Consider the following 14,983-nt stretch of genomic DNA (forward strand, 5'->3'; position numbering starts at 1 on the left):
TCCGGGGTGTCGCCATCTCGGGCTCCTTCTGGGGCTCGGCCGCCGTCCCCCGGGGCGAGAACGCAGATGTGGCTCCTGAGCGGCTTCTCCGACTGAACTTAGCTACCGTGTCGCACGTAGTTGGCTGTGGAGACGGAAAAGGGCAGCATCTCCATGAAGATGGCCTCCTGCGAGGACGTGAACGAAGCGGTGGGCTACATCGGCGGCTGCCTGAGGAAGATATTCCCCGGCCACTCTCCCCTGTAAGTACCTGGAGGTCTCCCCGTCCCTCCAGAATTCTTGGTGGCCCCTAACCCTCTGTCTTTTGTTGGCCCAGTATGCCGGGCATGGTGTGGGCAAGGTGAAAACCTCCAGCCAGCCTTAGGGCTTCTATATTGTTCTGCCTGGAACTTCTGAGAACTAACTTCTCTCCCCTCTCGATTAATCTTCCCAACTCCTGCCCGGATAGCCGGGTTTCTTGGCTGGAATGACCCCCTGGGGGTGGAGGTGGTGGGTGAATCTGGAGAAGGCCCTTTGAAATGAGTTCAGTGGGCGGACCCGCCTCTCCAGACCGCCAGAAAGCCCACTTGGGTCTGTTTCAGGGGAGGAGCGAACCTCCATTTCCTCTTCTGATAAATCACAGCCCTTCCTCCTTCCTAGACTGGGAGTCCCGTGTGAGACAGGGACCGTGTCCCATCTGATTGTCTAGTATCTATCCCAACACTTAGCACAGCACTTGGCACATAGTAATAATAATAATAACAATGGCGTTTATTAAGTGTTTACTATAGCACTGTTCTAAGTGCTGGGGAGCCCACTTCTAGACTGTGAGCCCACTGTTGGGTAGGGACCGTCTCTATATGTTGCCAAATTGTACTTCCCAAGCGCTTAGTACAATGCTCTGCACACAGTAAGTGCTCAATAAATACGATTGAATGAATGAATGGGGAGGTTACAAGGTGACCAGGTTGTCCCACGGGGGGCTCCCAGTCTTAATCCCCATTTTACAGATGAGGTAACTGAGGCCCAGAGAAGTTAAGGGACTTTCCCAAAGTCACACAGCTGATAATTGGTGGAGCCGGGATTTGAACCCCTGACCTCTGACTCCAAAGCCCGGGCTCTTAGGGGAGATGGAGGCCCTTGAGATTTGCCAACATGGAGTGGCTGTCCTGTCTCTTTCCCCCTCATCCCATCCCAAGGTACCAGAAGCCTGGCCCGGAGGGCAGGGGAGGTGAACACACAGAAGTCATTCCCACAGTACACTCTGCAGGGATAATAATAATAATTTTGGTATTTAATTGCTTACTCTACGGCAAGCACTGTAGTAATCGCTGAGATTGCTACAAAATGATCAGGTCGGACTCAACCCCTATCTCATTTGGGGTTCGCAATGTAAGGAGGGGGGAGAATGAATATATAAACCCCATTTTACAAATGAGGAAACGGAGGCACAGAGACGTGAGGTGATTTGCCCAAAGTCAAACATCGGGATTAGAACTCAGGTCCTCTGGCTCCCAGGCTCACGCTCTTTCCATTAGGCTACACTGCTCGCTCTTGGTGCCCCCCTGAGAGAGTGAAACCAATTTTCTTTGGATGTGTGGTTGTCGTAGGCTAAATCTATATTGTGTTCCTTTTTCTGCCCTCACCCAAACCTGGGTATTGTAGGAAAATCCTGAAAAAGGTTTCCATGGAGCCGGCTGACCGACTGGCCGCTCTCCAGAGCCTGTGGGATAGCCAGACCGTGGCCGAGCTGAGCCCCTGCGGTAAGTCTTCCCCTTCGCTCCGGGCGGAAATGGCCCGGGGAACCGCCAGGATCAGGAAGCTGGAATCTATTCGTAGCCTCCTATCCTCGTAGCCCTTCCCCGGGAAGGCGCAATTAGGATCGTGGTCTAATTATCCCGGACGAAACCTCTCAGTGGGTGGAGGAAGATGTTATATTTGACTCTCTGTAGAGGCCGGGTCGGGGGGTGGTTCTGCTGGCCGTCATTCGGTTCCTCCCATCATATTTATTGAGCGCTTACCGTGTGCAGAGCACTGTACTAAGTGTTTGGGAGTGTACGGTATACCAATAAACAGACACATTCCCTGCTCACAACGAACTTACAGTCTAGAGGACTGCTCGGGCGGCCCGGCCCGGGTGGTCATCGGGGCTGGAACCACTGAGGCGGAAGGACAAGTTGAAGCTGCGACAGCAGCGACTCTGACTGTAATTTTTCCCGGTGGGTCGGCGTCCAGGGGGGTTCTCCCAGATGTACGCCTGCGTCTGCGACTGGCTCGGATTTCCCTACAGGGAAGAAGTGCAGTGGGTGAGTCTCCCCCGCGGAGGGGATGGAATGGCCTCCTCTCGTCCCCCCGCCTCCCCATCCTACGAGAACCCTCCCTGTTCAACAGCATCTCTGTCACCCGGCCCCCGTCCTTCATGGCCTCGCTGTCCATTGCTGGCTTTACTCTGGAGGGAAGAGAAACACCCCCTGTCTTCCCGATGCTGGGAGCTAATAATAATAATTGTGGTATTTGTTAAGCACTTACTATATGCCAGGCACTGTACTAAGCGCTGGGGAGACACAAGCTAATCAGGTTAGACGTAGGGGCTGGTCACGGCCGAGTGCTGCCTTTATTTATTTTACCTGTACATATCTATTCTATTTATTTTATTTTGTTAATGTGTTTTGTTCTCCGTCTCCCCCTTCTAGACTGTGAGCCCACTGTTGGGTAGGGACCGTCTCTATATGTTACCAACTTGGACTTCCCAAGCACTTAGTACAGTGCTCCGCACACAGTAAGCGCTCAATAAATATGATTGATTGATTTGAGCGGGACTTGTGTGTCTTTCCCAGGATGTAGACACGATCTACCTGACGCAGGACACCCGTGAGTTGAACCTTCAGGACTTCAGCCATCTTGACCTCAGGTGAGTGACCTCCACCTCTTCCCGGGAATGTGTGGATGGGGTGAGGGCGTTGGTCCGGAACAGGGATGCTCTCGGACTTTTCAACCGTCCCCCCCCCGTTTCTCCCCGCCAGGGACTTGATCCCCATAGTTGCGGCCCTGGAGTATAACCAGTGGTTCACCAAACTGTCTTCCAAGGACCTGAAGCTGGTGAGTAGGAGATCCCGGTCAGCCCTGCCCGCTCTCTGGGAATTGGATCGTTCTTTTGGGCCCTAAGAGCGCCCCGGCCTCCATCCTAGAAAAGTGGAGAGGATGCCCTGGGCATGGGAGAGACGTGATCAATCAATCAGTCAATCGTATTTATTGAGCGCTTACTATGTGCAGAGCACTGTACTAAGCGCTTGGGAAGTACAAATTGGCAACACATAGAGACAGTCCCTACCCAACAGTGGGCTCACAGTCTAAAAGGGGGAGACATAGAACAGAACCAAACATACCAACAAAATAAAATAAATAGGATAGAAATGTACAAGTAAAATAAATAAATAAATAAATAAATAAATAAATAAATAAATAAATAAATAGAGTAATAAATATGTACAACCATATATACATATATACAGGTGCTGTGGGGAAGGGAAGGAGGTAAGATGGGGGGATGGAGAGGGGGACGAGGGGGAGAGGAAGGAAGGGGTCAGCCTTGTCGAGGGAAAGGGATCACACGGTTTACTTCTGTGTACTCCCCACGCCTCAAGTACGGTGCTCTGCACACAGGCGCTCGATTAAAACCGCCTCCGGAAGGCGGACTAACCTTTTTCAGGCATCTGTGGCAAAGTGCATGTTGGTGGGGGCTGTGGGAAGGGTGAATAATCTCAGGAGGCAATCAATTGTATTTATTGAGCGCTTACTGTGTGCAGAGCACTGTGCTAAGCGCTTGGGAAGTCCAAGTTGGCAACATATAGAGACGGTCCCTACCCAACAGTGGGCTCGCAGTCTAGGAGGGGGAGACAGGGAACAAAACCAAACATATTAACAAAATAAAAGAAATAGAATAGATAGGTACAAGGAGTTTGTTGTCAGAGGGTCGTCTAATGGGCAGTTAGGTCCGCCTCATCTCATGTCCATCAAGGCGGCCTGGTGGAAACCAGCTCCATCACTCTGCTCTCTCCGGAACAGGCAAGGCTCGGGGGGGGTGGCCGTTTTGAAGATCGCCTCAGTCAGCAGAATGTAAATCGTAACCACAATCAATCATATTTATTGAGCGCTTACTGTGTGCAGAGCACCCTACTAAGCGCTTGGGAAGTCCAAGTTGGCAACATATAGAGACAGTCCCTACCCAACAGCAAGGTCAATTGCGCTGACTTTTTCCCCCCCCCCCGCTCTTCACTCCTGTTTCTCTGGGGTGGAAGAGCTCAGGTCTGTGTTTGCGGGTGGACTCCCGCCAGAGAGAGGAGTTGTGAGGAGAGCTATGAGAAGCAGCGTGGGCTGGCGGAATGAGCACGGTCCTGGGATTCGGAGGACTGAGTTTTAATCCCGACTCTGCCAATTACTGGCTGTGTGATCTTGGGCAAGTCACTTCACTTCTCTGTGCCTCAGTTCTCCCGTTCCTACTTCGACTGTGAGCCCCACGCGGGACGGGGACTCTGCCAACCCAATTATTTTATACCTACCCCAGCTCTTTAGACAAGTGTTTGACACCTAGTAAGTGTGTAACAAATACATAGTGCTTTATTTATTTATTTATTTTACTTGTACATATCTATTCTATTTATTTTATTTTGTTAGTATGTTTGGTTTTGTTCTCCGTCTCCCCCTTTTAGACTGCGAGCCCACTGTTGGGTAGGGACTGTCTCTATATGTTGCCAACTTGGACTTCCCAAGCGCTTAGTACAGTGCTCTGCACACAGTAAGCGCTCAATAAATACGACTGATGATGATGATGATAGCGCTTAGGACAGTGCTCTGCCCACAGTAAGTGCGCAGCGTGGCTTAGTGGAAAGAGCCCGGGCTTTGGAGTCAGAGGTCATGGGTTCAAATCCTGGCTCCGCCAACTGTCAGCTGGGTGACTTGGGGCAAGTCACTTAACTTTTCTAGACTGTGAGCCCGCTGTTGGGTAGGGACTGTCTCTATGTGTTGCCGACTTGTACTTCCCAAGCACTTAGTACAGTGCTCTGCACACAGTAAGCGCTCAATAAATACGATTGATTCTCTGTGCCTCAGTTGCCTCATCTGTAAAATGGGGATAAAGACTGTAAGCCCTCTGTGGGACAACCTGATCACCTTGTAACCTCCCCAGCGCTTAGAACAGTGCTTTGCATATAGTAAGCGCTTAATAAATGTCATCGGTATTATTATTATTAATAAACAGGATTGAATGAATAGAAAAAGGAAAAAGAGCTACACTGTGGCTTGTGGCTGCCCCCGTGAATCCTTGCCGGCTTTTCGCCCCCGCGCTCCCAGTGAGGAGTGGCATCGAGTAATACGAACAAAAATAATGATGGCATGTGGTAAGCACTTGCCACGGGCCAAGCACTGAACTTAATGCTGGAATAGGTACAAGATCATCACGTTGGAAACTTGTCCCACAAGAAACTCACAGTCGCAGGAGCAAGGAAAACAAGTATTGCACCCCCATTTTACAGATGCAGCATAGTCTGGTGACTAGAGTTCAGGCCCGGGAGTCAGAATATAGTAATGATAATTATGGTATTTATTTTTTTATAATGGCATTTATTAAGCGCTTACTATGTGCAAAGCACTGTTCTACGTGCTGCGGAGGTTACAGGTTGATCAGGTTGTCCCATGGGGGGGCTCACAGTCTTAATCCCCATTTTACAGATGAGGGAACTGAGGCACAGAGAAGTGAAGTGACTTGCCCAAAGTCACACAGCTGACAATTGGCAGAGCCGGGATTTGAACCCAAGACCTCTGACTCCAAAGCCCGGGCTCTTTCCACTGAGCCACGGTGCTTACTGCGTGCCGAGCACTGTTCTAAGCACTGGGGTAGATACAGGGTAATCAGGTTGCCCCCCTATGGGGCTCACAGTCTTAATCCCCATTTTACAGATGAGGGAACTGAGGCACAGAGAAGTGAAGTGGCTTTCCCACAGCCACACAGCAGACAAGTGGCAGAGCGGGATTAGAAGCTACGTCCTCTGACTCCCAAGCCCGGGCTCTTTCCACTGAGCCACGGCTCTGCCGTGACTGCTGGGGCAAGTCATTTCCCTTCTGTGGGCCTCAGTTACCTCATCTGTAAAATGGGGATTAAAACTGCGAGCCCCACGTGGGACAGGGACTGTCTCCAACCCGTTTGGCTTGTATCCACCCCATCTCTTAGAACTTTGCCTGGAACACAGTAAGTGCTTAACAAAGATCACAATCATCATTTTCGTCAATAATCAGCTGTTTCTGTTGCAGTCCACTGATGTGTGCGAACAGATCCTGAGAGTGGTGAGCAGGTCGAATCGCCTGGAAGAACTGGTGCTGGAAAATGCCGGGCTGCGAATGTAAGTGTTCCCGGGAACAGCCACTGCAGGCCTTCCCAGCATTCCCGAGGTGGAGCGGTATCCGCCGGGAAGTCGATTTTCCCTCCGTTCTAACCTTCCGTCAGGGCAAAATGAGACACTGTGGACCTTCGCGGCTTCCCCATGGGAGAGTTTTCCATCCTTATTCGCCCTAAGGTTGGAGCTTTATGGCTCGGTGAGCTTTTGTGATGATTCGGTCTTTCCTGAATCCTGCAAGTTCATCCAGCACTTTTATTTTCTCAACTCTGTGGTCCTCCTATCCCAGAACTCTGACTGTGGTGGATGCTGATGGGTGGGTCTTCCCAGCTCATCCCCTGTATCATGTGGAGGGACGTTTCAGGAGGAAACGTTGGGTTGGATTTCCCCATTGTCTGGGAAGGGTGGAAGTTTTCCTTTTTGATGTTATGAGGGACCACTGTGTGACTACTGAAGGTGTCTGCTGTGGGCACCCTTCAATGTATAAAGCCCCTCGAGCGTTGTAAGCATCGATTGTAAGCCCCTGGAGGGATGGGAACATGACTGTCGCTTCCCTTGTACTCTCCCAAGCTCGTAGCACAGTGCTTTGCGTTCAGGCAACCCTCCTTGCACTTCTTTGCACTCTCGGCTGAGCATCGTTGATTGCTGAGTCCAGTGAAAACAGGCCCACGAGGCACAGGCCAGCGGGCAGAGTGCGACCTCAGAAGCCAACGGTGGAAATTTCCTTTATCATTAATCCTTCTTTGCTTTGCTTGCAGAGATTTTGCCCAGAAACTGGCCAGCGCGCTCGCTCACAATCCGAACTCGGGACTTCATACGATTAACCTTGCTAGCAACCCACTGGAGGACAGAGGTATGGGAAAAAAAAACCCAACAAATCTTGCTTTTTCCTTGGTGTCTGAGCACTGAGGCGCAGTGTGGTCTCTTCCAGCTGGCCTGCTGAGCGGTGTGGGTAGGGACCGTCTCTATATGTTGTCAGCTTGTACTTCCCAAGCGCTTAGTACAGTGGTCTGCACACAGTAAGCGCTCAATAGATATGATTGAATGAATGAATGAACGTTTAGCCCTATTGGCACTGTACCGCAAACTGCACCTTGAATAGGGTAAGTAGCACATGTTCATTCATTCTATCGTATTTATTGATTACTTACTGTGTGCAGAGCACTGTACTGAGCGCTTGGGAGAGGACAACAGAACAATAAACACACATTCCCTGCCCACGACAAGCTTACAGTCTAGAGGGGGAGACAGGCATTAATGTAAAGCTCGCATTGGGAAAGAATTGTCTTCTCCCACATCTCCCCTGCCCCTCAGGCCTCCCCTGTGGACCACCCCCTGCCTCGTTGGTGTCTGGACAGTCATTTCACCAACACCCACTTCCCCATCTCCCTTGGGCCACCACCCCCAACGGGTCGCCATCTAATATCCCAGGCCAAGATTTTTTGAGGCCGTTACTTTTCACCCTGTTCCCTGAGGTCGCACCTAATCACATTCCCTCAGCCAATTTTCTCCCCCTAATGTACATGTTTCCTAAAATTAAAATTCCCAAACAGCCATTCTGGGCCCTCCTTAGTAGAAAGATGGCTTTAGGAATTGATTTTTGGGGGGAAAAAAAAGCAAAAAATCTGAGGCGAATCTTTGCAAAACCATCTGGCTTGGCACGGAAACTTGAGACCGGCAAATTTTAGCTCTAGACCAGAGGGTTTCTGAAGGGTTATTTTTGATTCTGGTTCTGATTCGGTCTCCTCTCACCCAACTGGCCGGAATTGAGTTTTTTTCACCTGATCAGCAGTTGTACTTCTGGTCGAGCCTAAGGATTAGCCTCCGTGTGGTCCAAGTAGTGGAGGAGTACCAAGTGCAGAAAGCAGTGGCCGTGGTGAAAATTCAACCAAGGGTGGTGGGTTTGTGGTAGAGAGTTTAATACAGTGTGATTTCATCAGATGGTGAAATGCAATGCTCGGTACATATAAGCGCTTGGTACAGTGCTTTGCCCACAGTAAGTACTCAATAAATACCATTGATTAATTCTTGCATAGCCCACCACCTTGCTCGAGACTGCAGTTGGGAATTCCTTTGTGCTAAAAGAGTGACAGATTGTAAACGTGGCTTGTGCAAAACCAGTCCCTCCAATTCTATGCCCATCCACCCTGCCCTATGGATAAAGGGGAAATAGCAGGCTTCACGGGCGCTTGGATACCCACAGACATTTCTCTCTCACTCTGGGCCGGATTCAGCCGGAAAACCAAAGGAAGCCACTGTCCTAAATTTGGATTTCTGGTCTCAAAGGTGTCTGCTGGGACGTCTAATCTCCCCATGACTCTGGGATGCAGAGGGTACCAGTTGTGTTTGGGAGAGCTAAACAGGTATTGTGGGTTACCTGTGGGTTTTAATTACCTCACCCATCCTGGTTCCCCTCCCATAAGGATAATATACAGATGAGGATAATTAAAATCCACAGGCTCCACACCTGCCACCGCCCAGGACGGCTTTGAGCTCCCAAAAATGGTGAAGTAGACAGAACAGGGTTAGTAGATGTGTTCCCTGCTCACAGCAGGCTCCTGATCTAAAGGGGACGTAATGTAAGCAGGCAAGATCTCCGGCCTTGAGGAACTTACGGGTTTTAACCATCTCTGAGTGTGGCCAGAGGAGAGCAGCTAAGTTCCTCATCAGGAGTGATGTTTCTTAAAGTTTCCTTTCTCCCACGACTCCCAGGGAGCTGTCAGCTTTCTCCTGATTGACATGTGAAGTGTTAGGCACCAGTATGTATCGTAATACCATGGACATCTTTAGACACGGTGATCTTGCCATCTCTCAGAATAAACCCGTAAATGAAAAAAATGTCAGGAGGCATCTGAAGGAAGTTTTGCAGTCGAAGAGAGCTTCAGGCCTATCTATTTCTTCCATTTCGGGCCCAGGAAATCTTTGTCCCTTTGAAATATTCCCTTTTTTTCAAGTGCTTGTTCTTATTCTAGCTTGATGATTGGAAGAGAAATTATATCATAAGTCAATTTGGTGGGTTTTTTTTTTTAAATAGATTTTAAGAACTTACTAGGTGTCAAGCACCGTCTAAGCTCCAGAGTAGATACAAGGTAATCACATCAGACACAGTCCCTGTCCCAAATGGGGCTCACAATCTAAGTAGGAGGGAGAGCAGGTAATGACTCCCTGTTTTTACAGTTGAGGAAACTGAGGCACAGAGAAGTTACGTGACTTGCCCCAGACCATACAGCAGGCAAGTGGCGGAGCCAGGATTAGAACACTGGTCCTCCGATTCCCTGGCCCGAGCTCTTTCCATTAGGCCAGGTTGCTTTCAAAATGCAAAACATTGGCCCCTCATTAGATTGAATTTCAGCACCCAGGACCCCCTCAAAGTTAAGCCAATTAATTTTCTTCTGCCTCAGAGTAGGAAATGTTACATTTTTTGGAGTGCGGAAACCCAGAAAATGTGAAGGAAGCATTTTGCCGAGAACATTTTGCTTTTGATCTTCATCGATCCCGTGATGGGTTTAGCTGATTCCACCACTTTAACACGTGAGTCGGAAAATACGGTTTCGTCTGATTAGTCTAACGATTAAGCCGGGGCCGGGAGGCCCCAGCGTTCTTTCTTTTGATCCTACGACACTGGCAAATGGCGACGTCAAATGTGAGGTAAAGATGCCGCCAGGAGGGCACCTCTCACTGTGCCAGCTTTCAGACCCCTTTCCCACGGCTTAGTCTGATGTCTGACATTGATTTCAGGAAGCTCATCATCTCTTTGTTAGGACTTCCCTCCCCGTGAGGCGAGCAAGGGGACTCACTTCCTATTTCAGAAGCTTCCCCCGGAGTGACTTTATTCCGGGCCTCTCCGTTAACACAGTCATTAAGTTTCCAGAGTAGCTTGCGAATGCTGAAATTAGAGTCCGGGGAGAAATACCCACCTCCTGAAGCATAAAGGTTTTATGACCGTATGGTGTGGTCAGAGGGATTTTGGTGTCAGTGAGCCACAAAGCCCGGGACCGCTGATTTTGTAGACGGTCTGAGTCTTCATGGCCAAAGCCAGAGTGGGTGAAATTAGAAGGAAACTCCTTGTTTAAAAATACTGATGTTGTGGTGTATTTATGAGTTGAACCCGAAGTGGAAGTTCTAACCTCTGTTCGGGGAGGTTAGAATAAGACTTTGCAGCTCTAAGACAGAAGGCAGAATTGTTGTCTCAAAAGCACTTAGTACAGTGCTTTGCCCAAAGGTGCTTACTAAATACCTTTAACTAATTTGGTCTAAAGAATTTCCCTCGGATGTTGGTCCAAATCCAGAAAACATGAGGGCAGAGGGTGGGTTTTTTATGCTACTTAAGTGCTTATTATGTCAAGCACTGTAATAAACGCTGGGGTAGATACAAGTTGGACACAACCCCTGTCCCACATGGGGGCTCACAGTCTAAGTAGGAGGGAGTAAGATTTAATTCCTATTTTACAGTTGAGGAAACTGAGGCCTGCCCGAGGTACATAGCCAGCAATTGACAGAGCCTGTGCTCTTTTCGCTGGGCCACACAACTTCTTTTGGAACAAAAGAAATCCGTTTGGATTTTAGGTGCATTTTGAAGGACCAGAGGAAAGAGATTTGGGGAACTATTAATAGTTCACAACACGGGACAATGTTTTCGTGTGCCATATAAAGCCGGGTCTTGGCTCACACATTGGCCTACTCAGTCGCTCACACATTGTTTCATAGCTGAGCTTCACTGTCAGGAGTGTCTTCTTTGAATATATCAAATGTGTGTGTGTTACACTCAGTGAGTATTCAAATACCATCACACACATGCACCTGGGATGATAGTATTTACGGAGGACCCACTGAGTGTAATAATAATAACTGTGGTATCTGTTAAGCGCTTACTTTGTCCCAAGCACTGTAATAGATGCAAGATCACCAGGTCTCAAGGCTCACAGTCTGAGTAGGAGGGAGAACAGGAATTGAATCCCCATTTTGCAGACGAGGGAACTGAGGCGCAGAGAAGTGAAGCGACCTGCCCAGAGTCCCTCAGCAGGCAGGTGGTGAAGCCAGGATTAGAACTCAGGTCCTCTGACTCCTTCACTTGTGCTTTATTTACTAGGCCATGCCTCTTCTTCAGTGTAACGCACTGTGTTAAAAGCTTGAGAGAGTTCAGCGGATTTGTTACCTGGTTTTGAGGAACTTCTACTCCAATAATAATAATAATAATAATAATAATAATAATAATAATAATGACATTTGTTAAGTGCTTACTATGTACGAAGCACTGTTCTAAGCACTGGGGGGATACAAGGTAATCAGGTTGTCCCACATGGGGCTCACTGTCTTCATCCCCCTTTTCCAGATGAGGTAACTGAGGTCCAGAGAAGTGAAGTGACTTGCCCAAAGTCACACAGCTGACCAGCAGCGGAGCCGGGATTAGAACCCATGACCTCTGACTCCCAAGTCTGTGCTCTTTCTACTGAGCCACGCTGCTTGGTTACTGGGATGTGGTTGTGATCTATGCTGTGTTTGGGGGGAATTCCGGGAATGCTGAGGTCAGAGAGAAGTAGGGAATAATAATAATAATAATGGTATTTGTTAAGCGCTTACTGTGTGCCAAGCACAATTGTAAGCGCTGTGGAAGTGTTGGTGAAATTGAACCAAGCACTCAGTACAGTCTCTTCGCATAGATAGTGTTCAATAAATACCACTGATGATGAGGAAGAGGAAATAAAATAATAAAAGGGGGAGGAAATGGCCAGATAAAGGGAGAAGTGGATCTTGCAGAGTTGCAGTTCTGGGAAAGAAGAAACATTTCACTGCATCTGTCTTTTTCTCTTTTAGGTGTTTCCTATCTAAGTATCCATTTCGCCAAGCTCCCAAAGGGCCTGAAGCACTTGAATTTATCGAAAACCTCATTGTCACCTAAAGGTACAGTAAACCAGAATTGGCTCGTTCCTTTTCTTCCATCTCCTCTGTCTAAAAATACCTTATTCAGGAAACGTGTGTTTGTAAACATTATGTGGTGATTACCCTGTCTCTACCCCAGCGCTTAGAACAGTGCTTGGCACATAGTAAGTGCTTAACAAATACCATCATTATTATTATTATTATTATTATTATAAGTCCTCTGGATCTTGATCTTAATTTGGAGAACGCATTCAGTTCGCTTTATCGAGCGACCAGTTGATTTTCCCAAAGAAGCTTTCCTGGAGTCAAGGAGTCTTTCCGAGAGACTGCAGCTTTTTCCCACTTTGGTTTTTTTCGAGTCTTAAATGAATGTTTAGGGATTTTAGCAAAATCAAACGCAAAGTGATTTCCTGCCTCAACTTCCCCTACTGCTTGACCAAAGGTGGCACTCTGCCCCCTGGTGGGGGCCCTTGGCACCATTCATTCATTCATTCAATCGTATTTATTGAGCGCTTCCTGTGTGCAGAGCACTGTACTAAGCGCTTGGGAAGTACAAATTGGCAACATAAAATTGGTACCAAATAAATTGATTGACGGTAATGGGGCGGACCATAATCAAACCAGCTGACGGGAGTAACTTGGGCCATTTCATCATCTAAACTCCAAACAGTGAGCTCTATTTCCCCCTGATTTGAAAGTTGTGGAGCGATGGCTTCCTGTGTTCGTTGGTAAATTTCCAAGTGAATTGTCAGAGATTTTTCCCTGTAGAGCCACCCCTACTGAGGAAACCCTTGAGAATTCACTTCTTAAAGGTGTGAAACTGTCCCCTCTCTCTCTCTCTCTCCTGCCCCCTCCCTTCCCTGTCCTTCAGTGAGAGAGATTTTGGCAGATACAGAGAGATTCCCAATTGGGAATTTGGATTCCAGCCCTTACCCGTCACCCACACCCAGGCCAGATCGCTTTCCCCTTCCTTCCCGTCTCCTTCCCTCTCTCCCTCTTCTGAGCCTCCATCCCTGCACTCTTTTCCAAGAAGGGGACAAGGCTGTATTCCCCATCCTGTCCCTTGGGTGAGTCCATGCATCCAGCTAAGCTCATCTGCTCCCCTAGCCCTTGAGGTCATTCATTCAATTGTATTTATTGAGCGCTTACTGCTTGCAAAGCACTGTACTAAGCGCTTGGGAGAGTACAATACAAGAACAAACAGACATTCCCTGCCCACAACGAGCTCACGGACTAGAGGGGGAGACTATATACACAAATAAATAAATTACAGCTATATACCTATGTGCTGTGGGGATGGGAGGGAGATTGAATGAAGGGAGCAAGTCAGGGCGATGCAAAAGGGAATGGGAGAAGAGGTGAGGAGGGCTTAGTCTGGGAGGCTTCTTGGAGGAAACATGTCTTCAATAAGGCTTTGAAGTGGGAGAGAGAAATTATCTAATAGGAGGGAGGGCATTCCAGGCCAGAGGCAGGAAGTGGGCGAGAGGTTGATGGCGAGATAAACGAAATCAAGGTCCAGTCAAGGAGCGGTCGTCTTGGTGGTCCCTACATTGTTAATTCCTTACCACACCTGTCACACCATAAATACATATTGCGCTCCTAGACGGTGCCCGAAACCTTGTACCGACTGAATGATTGTGCGATTAGATAACGCCGTAATTGGCTTTGCCAGGTAAGACCAGGTGAGCGGAGCCTAAGGACAAAAGCTGTAAAATCAGAAAAATGACAGGAGATGTAATTATAACCCATTCTGGCAAGGCTGAGGCTGTCGGGATGTTGGAACGCGGTATATTGAATGAGGGACTTTAAAGAGCTTTCGGGCCTTCTTTCGGGGATTGTGTTGGGCAGAAGATTTGGTTGGAGCGTTAACTTCTGGGTCATGCCAAAGCGTTAAATGAGCAAGTCCAGTCGTTTGCTGTCATGGAGGAAATTCCTCAGGACGTCACAGTGGGCCTGCATTCAGGGTCGTGATTCCACAAAGTGCCAGCATTTCTGGCAGCATTTCCAGAAGGCCAGAATATCCCTCGGGAAGCTATTAGCTCATGCACAGTGGAACACGGATCCAAGCTCCAGACTAAACTAAAGGCCTCCAGAACTGCAGGGCTGTCCAACCTTCTCTACAGCCGGGAGAGGTGGGACCCGTGTACGGATGCCACATCTGGAGCAGTTCCACTGGTGTTCCCTCCGGGTCTCCCTCCACCTCCAGGAACAAGACGGGATCGTGGATAAAGTCAGTCTCCTTGCATTTCAGCTTGGGGGACACGGGGGGAGAGCGGACGAGGCAGGATAGGCCAAATAGTGCTGGATGGGGAGCTGAAATCAGTCAACATCATCATCAATCGTATTTATTGAGCGCTTACTGTGTGCAGAGCACTGTGCTAAGCACTTGGGAAGTACAAAAAGGCAACATATAGAGACAGTCCCTACCCAACAGTGGGCTCACAGTCAGTCGGAAAGCAGGTGGAACAGTAAAGCACGGCCCGCCAGCTGGAAGCTGGCACCAGAAGCAGCCTCCCGGACAGACCAGCGTGTGATCCGGAAAGAAATGGCTCTCTCTCTTTGTGCAGAAGCCAGGAGACAGAGGCAAAAATGAAAATAGAACCAGGCACCGCAACAGTAGACACAGCAGTGCCCCAAAGATCAGTCTTTGTGCGTGCCCGGTTTAATAGTAATAATGACTGTGTCGGTTAATCAATCAATCAATCAATCAATCGTACTTATTGAGCGCTTACTGT

At 48.6% G+C, this 14,983-nt stretch overlaps 1 protein-coding gene across 2 annotated transcripts in view; it reads left to right on the plus strand.

Annotated features, from left to right (window-relative positions):
- The window catches only part of CARMIL1 (capping protein regulator and myosin 1 linker 1), a 107,450-nt gene that overhangs the window by 38,638 nt on the left and 53,829 nt on the right, over positions 1-14,983 (plus strand). For both annotated transcript variants that reach the window (XM_038771150.1, XM_038771151.1), the window contains exons 5-12: positions 121-242; positions 1,645-1,742; positions 2,215-2,285; positions 2,817-2,890; positions 3,003-3,078; positions 6,286-6,374; positions 7,127-7,221; positions 12,183-12,269. In XM_038771150.1, coding sequence (XP_038627078.1) covers positions 121-242; positions 1,645-1,742; positions 2,215-2,285; positions 2,817-2,890; positions 3,003-3,078; positions 6,286-6,374; positions 7,127-7,221; positions 12,183-12,269 — 712 coding nt within the window. The remainder of the gene's footprint in view (positions 1-120; positions 243-1,644; positions 1,743-2,214; positions 2,286-2,816; positions 2,891-3,002; positions 3,079-6,285; positions 6,375-7,126; positions 7,222-12,182; positions 12,270-14,983) is intronic.

This window comes from Tachyglossus aculeatus, chromosome X2 (assembly GCF_015852505.1).
Source record: "Tachyglossus aculeatus isolate mTacAcu1 chromosome X2, mTacAcu1.pri, whole genome shotgun sequence".
NCBI lineage: Eukaryota > Metazoa > Chordata > Mammalia > Monotremata > Tachyglossidae > Tachyglossus > Tachyglossus aculeatus.